At 47.7% G+C, this 21307-nt stretch overlaps 1 protein-coding gene across 1 annotated transcript in view; it reads left to right on the top strand.

Moving 5' to 3' along the window:
* JARID2 (jumonji and AT-rich interaction domain containing 2) overlaps positions 1–21307 on the top strand; it is a 229804-nt gene that overhangs the window by 183949 nt on the left and 24548 nt on the right. Inside the window, 2 exon segments of the mRNA XM_038768089.1 lie at positions 8647–8823; positions 18246–18478. Coding sequence (XP_038624017.1) covers positions 8647–8823; positions 18246–18478 — 410 coding nt within the window.

Consider the following 21307-nt stretch of genomic DNA (forward strand, 5'->3'; position numbering starts at 1 on the left):
GGGGGGAGTCTTGACGAGGGTCTAGTAAAGTTAGCTGGTTAATGGTTTAGAGACCTTGTTCCTGAACTTCTCAATATGAGAATTGATTGAAAACCGTTCCTGAGCAGAGCACTAATCAGGCCTGTGCAAGGCTACGATGAGACGTTGACTTCAAGGAGGTTGTAGGTCAGTGGCTGGGAGACAGTTTGACACAAGTTCATTCATTCAATCGTATCTTTTGAGTGCTTACTGTGTGCAGAGCACTGTATTAAGAACTTGGGAAGTACAAGTTGGCAACATATAGAGACGGTCCCTACCCAACAGCGGGCTCACAGTCTAGAAGGGGGAGACAGACAATAAAACAAAACATATTAACAAAGTAAAATAAATAGAATAAATATGTACAAATAAAATAGAGTAATAAATACATACAAACATATACATATATACAGGTGCTGTGGGGAGGGTAAGGTGGGGGGAGGGAGAGGAGGGGCAAGGAAGGAGGGGGCTCAGTGTGTGAAGGCCTTCTGGAGGAGGTGAGCTCTCAGTAGGGCTTTGAAGGGAGTAAGAGAGCTAGCTTGGCGGACGTGCGGAGGGAGGGCATTCCAGGCTAGGGGGAGGACGTGGGCCAGGGGTCAGTGGCAGCGGAACAGGTGAGAACGAGGCACAGTGAGGAGGTTAGCGGCAGAGGAGCAGAGGGTGCTGGCTGGGCTGTAGAAGGAGAGAAGGGAGGTAAGGTAGGAGGGGGTGAGGTGATAGAGAGCCTTGTAGCCGAGGGTGAGGAGTTTTTCCCTGATGCGTAGGTTGATTGGTAGCCACTGGAGATTTTTGAGGAGGTGATGCTCAGAAGTTGATGCTGGCACTGTAGTTGCAAGAAGGTGAGAGTGGGTCGGTAGGTAAGGAGTACATACATCCAAGGGCACGAGAGGGCCGAGGTGACCAAGGATGACCTTAATCCAAAATGCTCCTTTCTCACGTGCTCCAGGTGAGTACTTCCAGCAGAGGGAGGAGGCTCTGTGGGAGCTCACCATCTCCCGGCATCCCCGCTTCCAAAAAGTTTTAAAGGGCCCAGGGGACAAGGAGCTCACACAGTCAAGAGGAAAGTGAGGACACTGCCTACCGTGGGAAGGGGGCAAGCCAGCCCTGCTGCTGCTGTTGCTGCTGCTGCTGTTCTATGCAGAGTTTCTCATTAACCTTCGGCCTGGCTTTGGAACGAATTGAAATCAAATGAAAGCAGCATGTGTTTGGCATCCAAAATACAGTGCGCCTATGCGCGTGCGTGCGTGTGCGTGCGTGTGTGTGTGTGCGCGCGCGTGCATGCGTGTGTGCACACGGGTACGTGTTTTCAAGAGGAAGCCAATTTGTGCGTTCGAGTGCTGGCAGCTTGTTAACACCGTCGATGATGTAGGCTGGCCTTCAACTCTCCCTCAGTTAAAGAGCCTGGATCCCAGCTAATAATAACAATGATAATAATAATTGTGGTATATGTGCATGTAGCTTTGACACCTGTGTACATGTTTTGTTTTGTTGTCTGTCTCCTGCTTCTGGACTGTAAGCCCGTTGTTGGGACAGTCTCTAAGTGTTGCCAACCTGTACTTCCCAAGCACTTAGTACAGTGCTCTGCACACAGTAAGCGCTCAATAAATACGATTGCATGAATGGTATTTGTTAAGTACTTACTGTGTGTCAGGCACTGTTCTAAGCACTGGGGTAGATGCAAGATAAGTTGGACACAGTCCCTGTCCCACATAGGGTTCACAGTCTTTATCCTCATTTTGCAGATGAGCAAACAGAGACACAGAGAAGTGATTTGCCTAAATTCACTCATCAGGCAAGTGATGGAGCCAGGATTAGAACTCAGGTCCTTCTGACTCCCGGGACCATCCTTTATCCACTAGCCCATGCTGCCATGTCCTGCTGGGGGCTTTGGCCAACCACTTGACCTCTCTGGGCCTCAGTTTCCTCCTCTGTTAAATGGGGGTAATGATTCCTGTCTCTCCCTAATGTGCTGGGGTGCTGTGAGGGGGGAAAAAGGGATGAAGGTGGTATTGTTGAAGTGCTTGGGAAAGGAATAGTATCAAATGCAGTGTACAAATTCAGCTGATTGCCACTAGCCATTGCTGAGCTCACCTGGTTTAGAACTGAGCAACTTTCAGCTAATCAACCAATGGCATTTATTGCGTGCCCGCAGTGGTAGATGCTATAGTAAACACTTGGGAGAGTCACAACAGTAGCAAGATGTTCCCCAGCCCCGGACTGACAGTCTGAAGGGGGAATCAGTCAATCAGTGGGTTTTATTGAGTGCTTTTTACATTGCAGAACACTGTACAAAGCACTTGGGAGAGCAGACACATTCCCTGCCCATGGGGAGCTCAAAGTCTAGAGGGGGAAGACTGAGAAATCACAGCTATGGTGTGTGAATTAATCAGGGAAGGTTTCCCAGAGTAGATGGAATTTAAGGAGGGCATTAAAGCCGGAAAGAGCTGTGGTCTGATGGATTGATTCAGAGGAGGGTGTTCCGAGCCAAGGAACAACATGAGCTAGGGGTAGACGGAGGCAGTTTTGAGCTAGGTACAGTTGACCGGGCACTTTGGGACGAGCAAAGAGAACTCAGGCAGTGGATGCCCTCTCTTGGTTTTGTGTTTGTGTTTTTCCTCTTCCAGACTTGTCGCGTGGTGACAGTTCATTTGTGGCCTGAATCAAAGGCCAGCATGTTTGTGCCCAAGGTTGATTTCCTTACCTGGTAGTTGTGAGTGTTGGGTGTTGATCGGACCCAGCTGAGTAGGCCCCTGACTAGCCAAAATCTACTGGGCCGTTGGTGGACTTCAGGTGCCTAGTGGCCAGCTGGCATTTCAACGGTTAAACCCAAGCAGGGGCAGGGGATGCGGGCAGATTCCCAAAGAGGAATCCGATTTTTCAGCCATCACAACCCAAATGAGAGAGCCTGTATTTGGATTGCAACAATTTCTGTTGTGGTTGTAACATACCACAGTTTGATTTCTGTCCAGATGAAAACATTTGGTTTGCACTTCAGTAAATATTGTGGTTACGTTGCCAGCTAATTCTGAAGAGTGATGAAATACAGCTCTGGCAAAGCGCGCATGCTTTCCTTTCTCCTGATTCCACGCCTCTCATCCAAGTTCAGATTTTTTTCACATTTGTTAATGCAGTTAAATAATCAGGGAACAAAATCTGCCTGTAATTTATATAGCAAACAGCCGGCCTAAAACAAACGCTTAACGTTGAGCTTGTGGGGGTAGAAAAAAAGGAAAAATCAAATCTGCGAGGCCTCAAAACTATTAGTATTTTTATTGATTAGTGCCGTCCCAGATCAGAGTGGGTAAAGGGGGAAATTGATAATAATAATAATAATAATAATAATAATAATAATGGCATTTATTAAGCACTTACTCTGTTCAAAGCACTGTTCTAAGTGCTGGGGAGGTTCCAACATGATCAGGTTGTCTCACAAGGGGCTCACAGTCTTAATCCCCATTTTACAGATGAGGTAGCTGAGGCACAGAGATGTTAAGTGACTTGCCCAAAGTCACACAGCTGGCAATTTGTGGAGCCGAGATTTGAACCCTTGACCTCTGACTCCAAAGCCCGTGCTCTTTCCACTGAGCCACTGCAACCCCTCATATTACCGTCCGAGGCTTGTGAAGCTCTTTCCCCCCACAGCCTTTCTGCCATCAAGCCCCACCCCGACCCACCCTTCTTTACCCTTCTTAATACTAATGGCCTTTGTTAAGCCCTTACGGTGCACCAAACACTGGACTAAGTGCTGGGGTATTTTAAACACGAGCAGATACAGTCTCTTTCCCACAAGAGGTACTCACTCTAAATGGGAGAGAGAACAGGTATTGAATCCCCATTTCTCAGATGAGGAAATGGAGGCCCAGACTTCCCCAAGTGTCACATGGCAGAAAACTATGGGGCCAGGGTGAGAACCCAGATTCTCTGATTCCCAGGCCCCCTCTCATTCCACTCAGTCAGCTAAGTCTCATCTGGTTCTCTTTGGGTTTTGTCCCCTCCCACTGCCCCCAACGCTCTCCGTTTCCTCCCTGTCCGTGGTGCTCTCTGGGCCTTACTGTCTCCATCTGAGCGGTGTCCCATGTCTGTGGATCCCACTTCCTCTCCGCTGAGCCTCTGAGCAGCTGGCTGGCTCATCCCCGTGGGACTCTGGGCCCCGGATGTACTGTAGGGACCAGTCAATTAATCAGTCAGTCATATTTGAATGCTTACTATGTGGCAGAGCACTGTACTAAGCACTTGGGAGAGAACAGTGTAACAGAGTTGGTAGACTCGTTCCCTGCCCACCATGAACTTACAGTCTAGAAGGGGAGGCAGATGTTAATTTAGTTATGGCTCTGTACATAAGTGCTATGGGGCTGAGGGAGGGGTGAATAGAGAGAGCAAATCCAAGTGCAAAGGTGATGCAGAAGGGAGTGGCAGAAGAAGGCCTCATGAAGGAGATGTGCCTTCAGTAAGACTTTGAAGGTGGGGAAAGTCATTGTCGGTTGGTTATGGAGAAGGGAGGGCGTTCCAGACCAGTGGCAGGATGTTGGCGAGAGGTTGGCAGCAAGATAGACAAGGTGGAGGTACAGTGAGTAGGAGCGAAGTGTGTAGGCTGGGTTGTTGTTGGAGAGTAGTGAGATGAGGTCAGAGGGGGCAAGGTGGTGGAGTGCCCTCAAACTGATGGTAAAGAGTTGCTGTTTGATGTGGAGGCAGATGGGCAGCCACTGGAGGTTCTTGAGGAGTGGGGAAACATGGACTGAACAACTTCTTAGGAAAATGACCCGGACGGCCAAGTGAAGTAAGAACTGGAATGGGGGAGAGACAACAGGGAGTGAGGGCTGGCCATACCCTGGCCCTGTCTGCCTGCTCAGCAGGCCATAGTGTTGTGAAGTGTGGGAAGAAAGAGGCCTTCTGGGGCAAAGTGCTTTTCTGCGCCTTCGTCTGGTCCCAGGGTGCTTCAGGACAGACGGCATTTGGGTTTCTTGAACTTCTTTGTCTGTTGGGGTGGAGGAAGGGCTGTGCTTGTACGCGTGTGTGAGAATGTGTCTGTGTCTGTGTTTTGCTATTTGTTGCTGAGGAAACTGCCCAGATTCGTTTCTTCAGGAATTAATGTACCAAATCCAGAAACAACTTCAAAGTGCTTCCTCCATGGCAATAGGAATTTTATTCTGTGAAGGCTAATTAATAAATTTTTCCTTGTTAGCCCCGCGTCCTGTGAAATTTTGGATGTGAGTTTTTGGTGGATAAAAGCGACTCTTCCTTAAGCTCCGTCTAATGTCTGTTTCTGTCTCACTCACGCCTCATCCCCATTTAGCTCAGGAGACTTAATTTTTCTCAGGGACATCTCAAACAGCTGAAAGCGGCTTTGAGGTAATCAGGGTCGGGGATGAGTTAAGCCAGGGCACCCATGGGAGAGTTAGAGCAGGGGCCTTTGCCAAGATGGCCAGCAAGCATGGACACTGCTGCCGTCTCCCCCTTCCATTCTGAATTTGAAGCTTCACGTGGAGTCAGTGGAGCAGCGCCGCTTTGACTGGAGATAGTATGTTTACAGGATCCAAGGTGTCAGGGAAATCAATCAGTTAAGAATAATAATAATAATAATAATGATTGTACTTGTTAAGTGCTTACTATATGCCAAGCACTGTACTAAGTTCTGAGATGGATACAAACGAATCAGTTGGACCCAGTCTCCGTCGCACATGAGGCTCATTGTCTTCATCCCCATTTTACAGGTGAGATAACAGAGGCACAGAAAATATAAGCAACTTTCCCAACGTCACGCAGCAAAGTGGTGAAACCGAGATCCTTCCGATTCCCAGGCCCATGCTGTAACCACTAGACCACACTGCTTCTCAGCGTACCATTTATTGAGCACTTAGAGTGGGACCACTTGGGAGAGTACCATACAACAGAATTGGAAGACACGTTCCTTCCCCTCAATGAGCTTACAGTCTAGATGAGGAGACAGACATTAATGTGAATAAATTATGGATATGAGGGGAAGACAGACATTAAAATAAATTACAGATTGGGAAGACGGTAGAGTGTAAGTATATGTATGTAAGTGTTGGGGCCTGAGGGTGGGGTGAATAAGAATAATAATAATCGTGGTATTTGTTAAGTGCTTACTATTTGCCAAGCACTGTTCTAAGCACCGGGGTGGGGTGGGGTGGGGTGGGGGTGGGGGATACAAGGCAAACAGGTTGTTTATGTGGGACTCACAGTCTTAATCCCAGTTTTACAGATGAGGGAACTGAGGCACAGAGAAACGAGTGACTTGCCCAAAGTCACACAGCTGTTAAATGGCAGAGCCGGGATTAGAACCCATGACCTGACTCCCAAGCCTGTGATCTTTCCACTGAGCCATGCTGCTTCTCTAATACTAAGTGCTTAGGTACTGTTTCAAGTGTAAGGGCGAGGCAGAAGAGAGAGGGAGTAGGGGAAATGAGGGCTTAGAGAAGGCCTCTTGGAGGAGATATTTTAGGATGGCTTTGAAGGTGGGAAGAGTGGTGGTCTGTTGTATATGAAGGGGGTGGGGGTTCCAAGCTACAGGGAGGATGTGGGCAAGGGGTTGGCAGTGAGCTAGCCAAGGTCAAGGTACAGAGAACAGATTGTTGTTTAGAGGAGCGAAGCATGTGGGCTGGGTTGTAGTAGAAGCAGCATGGCTCCGTAGGAAAGAGTTTTGGAGTCAGAGAACATGGATTCAAATCCCGGCTCTGCCAATTGTCAGCTGGGTGACTTTGGGCAAGGCACTTAACTTCTCTGTACCTCAGTTACCTCATCTGGAAAATGGGGATTAAGACTGTGAGCCCCATGAGGGACAACCTGATCACCTTGTAACCTTCCCAGCTCTTAGAACAGTGCTTTGCACATAGTAAGCGCTTAATCAATGCCACCATTATTATTATTATTATTATTATTATTATTATTATTATTATTATTATTATCATCATCCGTGAGATAAGATAGGAAGGAGGGAGTTGAGGAAGTGCCTTAAAGCAGAAGCAGTTCGATGCGGAGGTGGATGGGTAGCCATTGGAGGTTTTTGAGGAGTGGGTAGATGTGGCCTGAGTGTTTTCGTAGAAAACTGATCCAGGCAGCAGCGTAAGCTATGGGCTGGAGCGGGGAGAGACAGGAGGCAGGGAGATCAGCGAGGTGGCTGATGCAGGATTTCAAGGTAGGGCATAAGTGCTTGGATCAGCATGCTAGCAGTTTGGATGGAAGAGAAAAGGGCGGATTCTCGAGAAGTTGCACTGGTAAAACTGACAGGATTTTGGACAGATTTCATATGTGGGTTCAAAGAAAAACAATAATAATAAAATCACAATTGTGGTATTTGTTGGGCACTTATGCTCGTTCAAGCTCTCATCCTTTCCCGTCTGGACTACTGTATCAGCCTTCTCTCTGATCTCCCATCCTCATGTCTCTCCCCACTTCAGTCCATACTTCATGCTGCTGCCCGGATTGTCTTTGTCCAGAAACACTCTGAGCATGTTACTCCCCTCCTCAAAAATCTCCAGTGGCTACCAATCAATCTGCGCATCAGGCAGAAACTCCTCACCCTGGGCTTCAAGGCTCTCCATCACCTCACCCCCTCCTACCTCACCTTCCTTCTCTCCTTCTACAGCCCACCCCGCACCCTCTGCTCCTCTGCCGCTAATCTGCCGATTGATTGATTGATTGATTGATTAATTGATTGATTGATTGATTGATTATGTGCCAAGCACTGTACTAAACACTGAGGTATAAGGTAATCAGGTTGGGTACCAAAGCACAGAGAAGTGAAATTCATTCAATCGTATTTATTGAGCGCTTACTGTGTGCAGAGCACTGTACTAAGCGCTTGAATGACTTGCCCGAGGTCGTACAGCAGACAAGTAGCAGGGCTAGGATTAGAACCCAGGTCCTTCTGACCTCCAGGATCATGCTCTGTCCTCTAGACCATGCTGCTTCTGGGTCTGACTTGATTATATCAGATCTACCCCAGTGCTTAGTTGAGTGGTTGGCATACAGTAAGTGCCTAACAAATTTCACAATTATTATTAGTTCCACTAGGCGACGCTGCTCCTCCATTCCTCAGGAATCCGCCTTTCACTCTGCTTAGAAGAGGTCATTTGACTTGCCCAGGGGAACATTTATAATAAAAAAAAATACACATTTGATAATAGATGTGACTGTCTCATTCTTTCAGGACAGTGAGGTGCTCAATATCAATTGGTTGAATGATAGGCAAGGTAGTACACTGTATTTCATTATTATCATTACTATTGTTAATAATAATCACAGTAATAATTAATGTTAATATTTGTTAAGTGCTTCCTACTACCAAACACTGGTGTAGATGAAAGATCATCAGGTCAGGCACAGTCCCTGACAGTCATGGGGCTCACAGTCTAATGGATAGGGAGAGCAGATATTGAATCCCCACTTTATAGATGAAGAAATTGAGGCACAGAGAGGTTAGTAGCCTTGCCCTAAGTCACACAACAGGCAAATGACAGGGCCAGGACTAGAACCCAAGTCCCTTTAGGTAATCTTTCCACTTAGGCCACACTGCTTCCCCCTTCATGGTTTGGCTGAAGTCCCCCTGATGGCTGCCCCTGAGGAGAGGAAACTTTATTAATGTGACTCTGCTTTGGCCCAAACCAGGTTCTCCAGCCCTGCCCCACAACATGGTCTACTTTGGAAGCTCTCAGGACGAAGAGGATGTCGAGGAAGATGACGAAGAGACGGAGGACATCAAAACAGCCACAAACAATGCTTCATCTTCATGCCAGTCAACCCCCAGGAAAGGAAAAACACACAAGCACGTTCATAACGGGCAAGGTAAGTGGGGAATTAAAGCATTTCCTTCCCGGGTGAGATGGGACAGAGGAAGCTCTCGGTGAAACGTTTGACAAGCCTATTGAACTCTGCTACAGGTGGTGACAGGAGAAGACGGGATCCTTCTTAGTATTGGAGACCCTGGCACAATAATCTGCCCCTGCCTTGGTCACGGGTCTCTGTGTCAACCTCCCGGCTCCCTCCTCTCGAGTGGAGAATGTGGGAGTGAAGCCCGGCCTGCCTTAGAGAGCTTGGTCCAAGGCGCTTGCGTTATAACAATTGACATTTTTGACTTCTGGCAAAACTCTGAGAAGACTCTCTTTTCCCGTGCCGAAGCAGTGAGGCTGGCCTTCCAGTAAGTGTCCCTGGAGTGTGGGCATGTGAGGCAGGTTTTAGAACTGTAGAATGACCATTACTGGCCTCTGTGCTGCGATGGGATGACATCAGTCAATCGATGGTATCTACTGTGGGCCTACTGTGTGCAGAGCACCCTACTAAACAGTTGAGAGAGGACATTTGGGTTGTAGACGTGATCCCTGTCCTCAAGGAATGGCTGATCTAGTGGGAGAGAGAGAGACATTAAAACACACAGATAGGGGAAGCAACAGAGTATATTAAGATGTAAATAAATGTCGTGGGAGAGAGAAGATTTAACAGGTAGACTGTAATCTCCTCATGGGCAGTTAACGTGTCTTCCAACTCTGTTATATTGTATTCTCCCAAACATTTAGTACAGAGCTCTGCACCCTGTAGGGCTCCATAAATGCCATGGATTAACAGGTAGGACGGATCTGTTGACGTCCCTGCAAAGCAGTGCATTTGCTTTTGACCTGATACCTTTAGCTTCCTAACATCTCAGTGCGGTCTGAACTTTTCGTCATAAGCTCAACCGCTTCGGCACCCAGGGTATCGTGCCCTGCTTGAGCTTTGGATGAGGAGGAGGACTCTAACCCCTTTCCCTCTCATTGCTTCAAGGGGAATAAAAGGATTTATAACTGGATAGGGTGGCCATGTCTTTCTGTTTGATACCTCTGGCCAGATGTTCTCAGTTACTCGTGTATTCATCTCATGATCTGTCTTGCAGTTGTGAAACTCCAGCAGCATGCGGGATAGGGGAGGGAACAGCTAGCCCTTTTCCAGGGGCGCATTACAGAGCTGCTCGTCTTTGCTCCCAGATGCTCTCAGGGCTTGGGTTTTCCAGCTCAAAGGGACTACTGTCTTTGAGGGTAAGAGTCAAATCTGTCAGTCAGTCAAGGAGATTTACTGAGCTGGTCCTGAGTTCAGAGCACTGTACAAGGCCAGTTGCCTGCTATGTGACCGCAAGTTACTTCATTTTTCCGTGCCTCAGTTTCCTCAACTGAAAAAATACCTATTCTCCCTCCTCCTTAGACTGTGAGCAAGCACCTTGTATGACAGGGACCATGTCTGAGCTAATTAACTGGTATCTACTTTAGCGCTTTGTACAGTGCTTGAGACATAGTGAGTGCTTCATCAGTACCACAGTTAATGTTATTGTGTCCGTGTCTTAAATTTTTTTTTTGTGATGGAGTCACAGATGATGTAGAAGGGAGAGACAGACCTTTTTCTTTCACAACCTACATCCATTTTCGGCCAGCCTCTCCTCCCAACCCCAGTCTCTCCCTCCTCATCCCTTACCACTTCCCTCCTCCCTCATCCACCCCTCCCCAGTGCCTTGTCTGGGAGTGGCTCTGGCACGTAGGTTCCCGTCCAAGCTGACAACCCGGGCTTTTTTGCTGTGGAAATGGTGCCGGAAGCATCAGGTCTGACTGCTTTTGAAGTCTGAGCCGTGTGATTAAGCCATGTGAGATACAGTTTTTCTCCAAAGTTGGGCATTACGTCTGATCTCTAATCACGGCGTTCTGAACATGCTCAAATTAAAGCAGGGTTTCTCCTGTAGCAAGAGTGGAAGGAAGGAAGGGAGAGTGGGAGGGAGGGAGGGAGGGAGAGAGAGAGAGAGAGAGAGAGAGAGAGAGAGAGAGAGAGAGAGAGAGAGAGAGAGAGAGAGAGAGAGAGAGAGAGAGAGAGAGAGAGAGAGAGAGAAAGAGAAAGAGAAAGAGAGAGAGAGAGAGAGAGAAAGAAAGAAAGAAAGAAAGAAGAAAGAAAGAAAGAAAGAAAGAAAGAAAGAAAGAAAGAAGAAAGAAAGAAAGAAAAAGAAAGAAAAAGAAAAAGAAGGCGGGCCCCAATTTCTCTGGAATGGTCTGAGCTTCCAGTTGCTTTGTTGACTCACAGGAATGACTTTGGCCACTTGACTGCTAATAGCCAGAGTCTGAGCTTGAGGAATGATTTGTCAGTCAGTCAGTCATATTTATTGAGCACTTACTGTGTGCAGAGCACTGTTCTAAAGGCTTGAGAGAGTACAGTCTGATACATTTCCTGACTATAACTACAATAGTATCTACCCCAGCATTCAGAACAGTGTTTAACGCGTAGTAAGCGCTTAACAAATACCATTGAAAAAAGTTACAGATTTAAAATGAAATTTTGGTTATTTGTATTTTCTGCATGTCATTTAGTACTAGAAGGAGGTCTGGGTAGCAGCAAGGCCCAGAGGAAGCAGTTTTGTTGCCTCTCATTCTCTCTATCATGAAAGATTGGCTTTTTTTTTTCCAGTGGTCAGAGGGTTAGGGGTGACCCCATAACCTGTTTGAGAAATGCAGAACCATTGATGCAGTACCCTTTGAGCTGTGTGAACCACTTTGGGAGAACTGGGGTGCAGGGCCAGGATTGTGCTGCGTGGCTTAGTGGAGAAGAGCCTGGGCTTTGGAGTCAGAGGTCATGGGTTCAAACCCTGGCTCCGCCAATTGTCAGCTGTGTGACTTTGGGCAAGTCACTTAACTTCTCTGTGCCTCAGTTACCTCATCTGTAAAATGGGGATTGAGACTGTGAGCACCACGTGGGACAACCTGATCACCTTGTAACTTCCCCAGCGCTTAGAACAGTGCTTTGCACATAGTAAGCACTTAACAAATGCCATTATTATTATTATTATTATTATTATTATTATTATTATTATTATTATTATTATTATTATGTTCTTGAACCTGTAATTGTGGCAGTGAAAATATTTATGCAGGTTTGGTTTTTCCACAAATATTTTTATTCCAAAAATTACCAGTTCCTCTGTAACTTGAATAATCGGCTGTACAAATGAGCTGCTTTACGTTTTGTGAAAGCTTGGGAGTTATGGAGTTTGCAAGGTGTGTTTCTCTGGCAGGTGATTATTATGAATGATAATCAGAAAGGGGGAGAGAGAGATGGGGGCAAAACCTGCTGATCTCATTCAGATTCTTCCTATGCAGAACATCTCTTCTGTGATGTGAACCCCTCAGTAGTTTTGTGGCATCAGGAAATATCCCCCATTCTCCTCTAACACGGGGATGGTGCTCTCAAGCTTTCTCATGATAAGGAAATGCGTGCGCAGTGCTCGCCCATGCCTCATTTGGCATAGTTGGTCTTCCCCAATAACAAGGTTGGCGACCCCCAAGTCCCCTAGTGGCTCTCTTGTCACAACGTGTAGTGAGAAACAGTGTGGCCTAGAGGAAAGAGCGCTGGTGTTGGAGTCAGAGGACCTGAATTCCAATTCTGGCTCCACCATTTGCTGGTTGCGTGGCCTTGGGCAAGCCCACTTCACTTCTCTTTTTGTTATTGTATTGTTCTCTCCCAAGCACTTGGTACAGTGTTCTGCACACAGTAAGTGCTCAATACATATGATTGAGTGACTGAGTTTCTGTGTGCAGAACACTGTTCTAAGCAGTTTGGAGAGTACAATATAACAATCTAACAGATACATTCCCTGACTACAACTACGATTGTATCTACCCCAGCGTTTAGAACAGTGTTTGACACATCGTAAGCGCTTAACAGATACCACTGAAAAGAGTTACGAATTTAAAATGAAATTTTGGTTCTTTGCGTCTTTGCACATCCAAGGTCTTTATTGAGTATGTTCTGTGAGCAGAGCACTGGACTAAGCACTTGGGAGAGGACCGGAGAGTCGGTACCTTCCCTGCCCTTGAGGAGACTTTTTGGGATGCTTGTAATAATAATGATAATAATAATAATAATAATAATAATAATAATAATAAAGGGCTCAGAAGGTCAGGTCAGCAGTGTGGAAAAGCATCCACGGGTATTGATTCGTGTAAAGTGGGTGCCCACATACAGTTCCTCCTTAGGCTGCGAGCCCCACGTGAGGCAGAGTGCATGTCTGATGTGATAGTGCTATGTCTGCCTCCATGCTTAGCTCAGTGCTTGGCCCATAGTGAGCGGTTAAGTATTGGGGAATTATTGTTGCCAACATCCTGCCTTCCCACATCCCTGTGAGAAGTGACCCTGCCGGTGGCTTCCACCTGGTGAACAGCTGGATGATGTGCTCCGGGGCCGCTGTTTGGCCTGCTCTCAGCCCTCCGGCTGCTTGGAAATCCTCCCTGGACAGGCGGGCGGAGGGCAGGGGCAGGCAGGTGGCCAGCCGTTTTCAGACGTCTGACCGAGTGCTGGTTGAACTGGCTCCAGGTCCCAAACGGCCAGCCTCCGGATGACGGGAGCTGGCTTCCATTTCCGGGACAGAAACTTGGCCCGGTGGGTTGATTTGTGCTCCCTTCCCCCTCCACCATTTTCTCCTCCATTGCTTTCCCTCCTCCCCCCGCAAATAATACTTTTCCCTTCCTTCCTATAGCTCCCTCTTCCTCCCACCTCCGTCGCTCCCTTTCCTTCTCTCGGGACTTCTCCCTTCCCCTCGATTGCTCTTCCTCCCTTCACCCTCTTACTTCTCCTTTACGTCCATCATTCTTTCTTCTCTCTCCCCTCAATCCTCTTTCATTTTCTCTTTCCCTCCCCCTTCTCCTGTCTTTCATTTCTTCTCCTCTCTTATATTCATTTCCCCCTCTCCTCCCCCTTCCATCCCTTCCCCTTTCTCACTCGCTCCACCCCTTCTCCCTGTCCCCTTCCTCTCTCCCATCTATGCCTCCCTGAGTTTTCCTTTTAGTGCTCATATTCCCTTCCTTCAGAGATCAAGCCCAGTCCTCTCTAGCAGCTTTCTTTGTCTTTTCCCAAGCAAGGCTGTCCGGCGGGACAGTTTCCTGTGCTGCTTTCCAGCCCATGGTCCCTGGGCCCAGGGCCAAGGCCCAGACAAGAGACTAGATGAGAATGGCCGGGCAGGAGCATCCAGAGAGTACTTTGAGGGCTGGACGAGTTTAGTTTCCCTACCGAGCTAATAACATCAATCACCTCCTGACACATGAGGGTGGTGATATCTTCAGGCACTCTGAGGTTCTGACCGAGTTAGGAATGCACGTCTTCCATGGTGCGAGGGAAAGTCAGAAGTTTTTGGGTTGACAGTGAGAACTCCTTGCTCGAGAGGCAATTAAATAGCAGAAGCAGGCTCCGGAAGAAGTTTGTCAAGCCCTCAACGCTAGGGATCTTTGGAAATAGGAAGGAGGGAGAGGCAGTGATCCCATGAATTGTCTAAAACCAGGCAGCTCTGCTACTTGTTTTCTGGGCTTCAGTGACTTTCCAAGGGGGGAGATTTTCTCAGAGAGCAAGTCAGGAGTTTTTCAAGGCCATAGTTGGCTCTATTCCCTTTATACAAAACTCCAAAGGCCCTTTACACACTTGAATTAGAATAGTTGCAACATCCCTGAGGTCAGATCGGGGGAGGCTTGAAGCTTGGGGGAGAGCAGAGGATTTATTCTCATTTTCAAATGGAAAAACAAAGCCCAGACTGTCCCATCAAAGGAGCTAGAACCGTCAGTCAGTCGTACTTACTGAGCTCTTACTGTGTGCAGTGCACTTTACTAAGTGCTTGGGAGAGTACAGAATAGCAATCAATCGTATTTATTGAGCGCTTAGCAGTAAAAAAACATGTTCCCTGCTCATATATAAGCACCCCCTCACCCCCAAAGGCCACCTATGGGAAACCCTCTAATGGAGACGATATTAGCTTATGAACCAAAACAGAATAGTGTAATGAGTCAAACAGTCTGTCAGTCAGTTGTATTTATTGAGCACTTAACTGTGTGCAGAGCACTGTACTAGACACCCAGGAGAGTACAATATAACAATAATCAGACCCAGTCCCTGCCCACAATGAACTTCTGCATCCCACAGTGAGCTTCTATTCATCCATTCATTCAGTCATATTTATTCAGAGCTTACTGTGTGCAGAGCACTGTACTAAGCACTTGGGAGTACAAGTTGGCAACATATAGAGATGGTCCCTACCCAACAACGGGCTCACAGTCTAGAAGGGGGAGACAGACAACAAAACAAAACATGTGAACAGGTGTCAAGTCATCAGAATAAATAGAAGTAAAGCTAGATGCACATCATTAACAAAATAAAATAAATAGAATAGTAAATATGTATAAGCAAATTAAATAGAGTAATAAATCTGTACAAACATATATACGGGTGCTGTGGGGAGGGGAAGGAGGTAGGGCGGGGGGGATGGGGAGGGGGAGAGGAAGGAGGGGGCTCAGTCTGGGAAGGCCTCCTGGACAGGAGGTGAGCTCTCAGTAGGGCTTTGAAGGGAGGAAGAGAGCTAGCTTGGCGGATGTGCGGAGGGAGGGCATTCCAGGCCAGAGGGAGGATGTGGGCCAGGGGTCGACGGTGGGACAGGCGAGAACAAGGCACAGTGAGGAGGTTAGCGGCAGAGGAGCAGAGGGTGTGGGCTGGGCTGTAGAAGGAAAGAAGGGAGGTGAGGTAGGAGGGGGCAAGGTGATGGAGAGTCTTGAAGCCGAGAGTGAGGAGTTTTTGTCTGATGTGTAGGTTGACTGGTAGCCACTGGAGATTTTTGAGGAGGGGAGTAACATGCCCAGAGCGTTTCTGCACAAAGATGATCCGGGCAGCAGCGTGAAGTATAGACTGAAGTGGGGAGAGACAGGTGGATGGGAGATCAGAGAGGAGGCTGATGCAGTAATCCAGTCGGGATAGGATGAGAGATTGAACCAGCAGGGTAGCGGTTTGGGTGGAGAGGAAAGGGCGGATCTTGGCGATGTTGCAGAGGTGAGACCGGCAGGTTTAGGTGACGGATTGGATGTGAGGGGTGAACAAGAGAGCAGAGTCAAGGATGACATCAAGGTTGCGGGCTTGTGAGATGGGAAGGATGATAGTGCTGTCTGCAGTGATCAGAAAGTCAGGGAGAGGGCAGGGTTTAGGGGGGAGGATAAGGAGTTCAGTCTTGGACATATTGAGTTTTAGATGGCGGGCAGACATCCAGATGGAGATGTCCTGAAGGCAGGAGGAGACACAAGCCTGAAGGGAGGGAGAGAGAGCAGGGGCAGAGATGTAGATTTGGGTGTCATCAGCCTTCTACATAGGCTGGTCAATGTATTTATTGATTGATTATAATCAATCAATCTGTGGTATTTATTGAGCACCTGCTGTGTGCAGAGCACTGTTTTAAGCGCTTGGGAGAGTACAACCCAACAGAGTTGGTTAGAGATGTTCTCTGCCCATAACAATTCTCTCCTTGTAAATTGGGAACTCCTTGTGGGTAGGGAACATGTCTACCAACTGTACTGTATTATACTCTCCCAAGTGCTGAGTACAATGCTCTGCGCACAGTAAGCCCTCAGTAAGTACCTTGGATTAGTTGTCTTTAAGATCACCTTTAACCTATGTCTGCTGTAGGAATTATAATAATGGTAATTGGGGCATTTGTTAAACACTTACTGTGTGGCAAACACCAAGTGCTTGGGGAAATACAAGATAATCAGATTGGACACAGTCACTGTCCCTCACAGGGCTCACAGTCTATGGGGGCAGGAGAATAGGCATTTAAAATCTCCCCAGTTTTCAAATGAGGAACCTGAGGCCCAGAGAAGTGAATTGACTTGTCCAAAGTCACACAGCAGGCAAGTGGTAGACCTGATATTATTAGGGCTCTGCTCTCCAGATTCTCAGGAGAATCTGCTACTTCCTTCTTACCAAAGTGCATCTGCTTCAGAAAAAAATAACAAAGATACATTGAAGCAATTTAGACCCATCCTTTTCCTTTCTCTGCAACACCTCATCATTTAGAGAACTCCTTCTCTCTTTTTCCAGACATCGGAATGGCCTTTACTGAAAATACCAATGTTTTGGCTTTACAGAGTTGCCTCGCAGTGATCAGCCATCTAAATGTCATTTAACTTTGGAGCTTTTGTATACAAATACAATATATGTATCTCTGCTCAGTAATATAAGCTGTTTGCATACTGGCACAGCACAACTTCCTAATACCATTCAAAGCAATGGACCCTGATTAAAAACAAGAAAACTGGTACCGATGATTTCTTTTAATTAGGGACAGTGTGACAAGGATTTCTTTGCATCACACTTTCTTTCTCCCCTTTTATGTTCACGGGGCTTAGTCTTTTCCTGTGAGTGAATATTTTTCACTCTGGCCCCCTCCAAGAATCTTATAAATTAAGACAAAAGATAATTATTCAGAAGGGTAAAGCTGGCAGGTTCCCACGGTACTTAAAATTAATGAGCTGTGGAGTACAAAATTTGCCCTGTCTGTTGGTTCAGTCTTCTTCTCCTCTTCCTCCCTCTCCCCCAACTTTCAGTCCAAGATTTGGCTTCCTGGCTGGGTTGCTATTTCAATATCTTGCAGCTTTTAAGCAGGAGAACAAGAGTGGAAGTATAGTTCTAGAAGCTTAGTACAGTGTCCTACACACAGTAAGCACTCAAGAGATATCATTGATTGGTTGATTGAGACTCCCACCTCTGACCTTCGACATTAGTAATTTCTTTTCATTTTTTCCCTTGTAATCAAAATTACCTTTAACATTATTCGGCAACTTTCAGATCACCTTCCCTCTTTGCCTCAGAGTGTCCTGCTCTGTTGGTCATCATAATGGTGTTTATCAATAACAACAACAATAATAAGCATGGTATTGTTAAGCTCTTAGTGTGTGCCAAGCACTATACTAAGCATATACTAGGTCCCACATCGGGCTTCCAGTCTACGAAGGAGGGAAAACAGGTATTGAATCCCCATTTTGCAGATGAAGGATCCGAGGCCCAGAGAAGTTAAGTGACTCACCAACTGTTACACATCAGGTATGTGGCAGAGCTGGGATTATAGAACACAGGTCCTCTGACTCCCAGCCCAAAGCTCTAGCTGCTTCTGTTTATTTCAGGTCCACTGGGTGCTGTGCCATGTGCTGAGCACTTGGGGAGTGAAAAACAAATGATGATATTTTTCCTGCCCGCAAGAGGTTTACAGTGTGGGAGACAGACATAAACTATTTAAAAATAGGAGTAATAAAAATAATGGGATTTTTCACCAAATATGTACAAAACAGCTGAGGACAGACAAGTACAAAAGTAGCACTTGTTCATGATTTTATAGCATATGTGGATATTTATAGAGAGTGCCCTGTATTGAGTCATCCCTCTCTTTCTTCCCCCCACTCTAGTTTTCAGCGGGTCCAGAAAATCATCGCGGGAAAGGGACCCAGCTCAGAAACACAAAAGCAGAGAGTCCACCCCAGGGAAGGAGAAGACCAGCGAACCCAGAGCCGACAGCCAGAAGGAACAGGGCCCGGCTCCCCCCACCCCTGCGCTGAGTATGGGACCCTCCTCCAAGGGGCCTGCAGCCAGCAGCCACCACCACACTCTGCACAGGTCGGCTCAGGACTTCCGGAAGCAGGTAACGCTCATGGGGGTCCCAGGAGGTGGTTGGGGCAAGCCTGCCAGATTGTGGAAGGGATCCGTCCCCCCACCCTCATTTCACTCAACCAGAGCACTGCAGACGGGCAGGTCCTTGAGAGATTTCCCCATCTCCTCCTGTGCCCGGTAGCCCCAAACCCACCAGCACACTGGGCCCCACCCCGGGCTGGCGTCCTTCCGGTCTGGTACATTTGCCGTGGCGTCACGAGGTCTACCGGCCGGATTTCCACAGGTTCCTCTTCCAGTGCGCACCATCGAGCCTGTGTCGCTCTCTGGACTTCAGTGGCACATGTGACATGTCAGTCACACGCTACTCCAAGTCTCTAGGCCTAGAGCTTGTTCCAAAATGGCCTTCCACAGAAACTGGTCAGAAAGGAGAGTGGAGGGATTTCTCCAGGGCCCACCGCCTGGTTCCCTTTATCCTTTCCCCACTTGTTTTCATTGCGCTTCCCCGATGTCTTTGATCTCTGGGCCGGGGGGCAGAGAGGGTGGGGGCATGTTCTCAGTGCATCCCGTTATCCCTCTTGGCAAACGCCCTGGTCCCTCTGGCGGCTCCTGAGTTGATCCAGTTCCTGAAGATGCCAAGCAGCAGTACCCTGTGGGGCTGGAAGACTTCACTTGTGTGAGCAGGGACCTTCCGCATCCAAGGGCCTTGCATAGCCAGGAGGACCCCAAGCTGGGCACAAATCCCCAACACTCAGTACAGTGCCTTGCACACAGTAAAGCACTCAATAAATACTAGCATTATTATGGTATTTGTTAAGTGCTTACTATGTGCCTAGCACTGTTCTAAGCACTGGGGGAGATACAAGGTCATCAGGTTGTCCCACAAGGGGCTCACAGCTTATTCCCCATTTTCCAGATGAGGTGACTGTGGCACAGAGAAGTTATGTGGCTTGCCCAAGGTCACACAGCAGACAAGTGGCGGAGCCGGGATTAGAACCCACGTCCTCTGACTCCCAGGCCTAAATACCAGTACTGTCCTTAATGCTGCTGTGCTGCTGTGTGCAGTCAGGTTCTGAAGCATCAAAACAGCCCTGGGACTGGGGGAAAAGGGTGAGGGGGAAGGGAGGGAGGGCATACGTGTGTGTATGGGGTATGTGTGTTTGTGTGTGACACACAAACTCCCTTGAGTATATGGTATTGGTCACTGTATCAAGACCCGTCATCTTCATCAACAGTGGTACTTATTGAGTGCTTACCTTGTGTAAAGCACCGTGAAACAGAGTTGGTAGAGAGGTTCCCCGCCCACAGTACTCAGTGGTTGGGAGAGTACAGTAGAGACACTATGATCCAATCAGTCAGTATTTTTTGAGTGATCCCTGAATACTCAGCGCTTTGGAAAATACAGTTGAGTTAGTGGATCCAATCCCTGCCCTCGACGAACTTCCAGTTGAACAGAGATGCTGCTCACCGCTCTCTTGGGTCTGCCTGAAGCCCAGGGCCCCATGCCAGAGTCCAGCCTCTGTAGGGTGGCCTAATGTGGATAGTTTTACATGCCATTGTTTCGATGCTGCTGCCTGGCCCAAACCCTGGCGTGGAGCTTGGAGCTCTTGAAGCGCGGCAGTCGATGTCCCAGGAGGCGTCCCGAAGCAGCTGCATGAGTCCCAGGCTCGGGTGAAGGCGGAAGGCGGCCAGGTTCGGATGCTGACCCCATTCATCACCCCGGCCTAGGGGTTCACGCTCCCTGTCTGTGGGAGAACATAACCCGAGTCCCCCATCACCTGTTGCCTGGGATCGTCTGTGTGACCTGAAATGGTCGGTACTGTAACCGGTAAATACGAGAGGCGATAGAAGATTTATTGGTAGCCAGAAAAGCAGTTGTCAGGGTTGCACTTTCTAATGTGCCAAAGCACTGGAACCTCTGTCAAGGACAGAACCCAGGCCAGAATTAAAGTTCGGATGCAGAAAGGCCTCCCTCTCCTCTCGGAAGTGTGACTGCCTAGCTACCTAATAATGACATTGCTGTTAACAGCAGAACAATATGCTCCTCTCCAGTAAAATGGCTTGGGGGTGGGAGGGAAATGGTCTCGAAGGGCCTGGAAATGTCCTGAAATGTTATTTTGGGACCTCCTCTCTTGGGAGCCCTTTGGAAAGTAAAATAGCTTTTAAAAAGAAAAGAAAAAGGCCAAAAATTTTAAAAAAGGGAGGCTTTCCAGTGCCCCTCTCCAGTAAAATGGCTTGGGGTTGCCAAACACACCTCACCGTGTCACTAATGACATTTTTGCTTCCCGGACCTAAGGTGGCACTCCTGTTCAACTGCAGGAACAACTTCAGCAAGGAATACCAAATGAGTTTGCTCATAGGAAATGTGGGAAATGACCACGAATTGATACCTGGATAAGAATGTTGGTGTCTTTGCCTTAAGTCGGGGTGGAAAAACATCAGACCTTGGGTTATGGAACTCCTGGAACTACAGCACTGCCTGTGTTTGGTGTCTGGTGCTGTCACTTGATGAAGAGGGGTAAAAAACCTTCCTCTACCGTCTTACCAACCAGCAGATTAAGGACACTTCAGCGAAAAGGCAAAATTTGTCAGGTGCCGAACGAGATTTGTGGGACACAGAGATTTTAGGTGATGCTGAGTTGTTGAGGAAGAGAGCGTGAGGCTGTTGTGTTTAAAAATAATTCCACAGATCAAGTCCCAAGTCCAGTGCTGAGCATTTAGTTCAGTGCCCTGCACCTAGTAAACACTAAGTAAATACCATTGCTTGACTGTGATCCCCTGCCTGAAGAGAATGTTAGCGCTCTCCCTGTGTGTTTGTCACTGAAGGAAAATTGAGATTGGTGGGAATGTGTCTCCTACATCC

The sequence above is a fragment of the Tachyglossus aculeatus genome, chromosome Y2, assembly GCF_015852505.1.
Source record: "Tachyglossus aculeatus isolate mTacAcu1 chromosome Y2, mTacAcu1.pri, whole genome shotgun sequence".
In the NCBI taxonomy this organism is placed as follows: domain Eukaryota; kingdom Metazoa; phylum Chordata; class Mammalia; order Monotremata; family Tachyglossidae; genus Tachyglossus; species Tachyglossus aculeatus.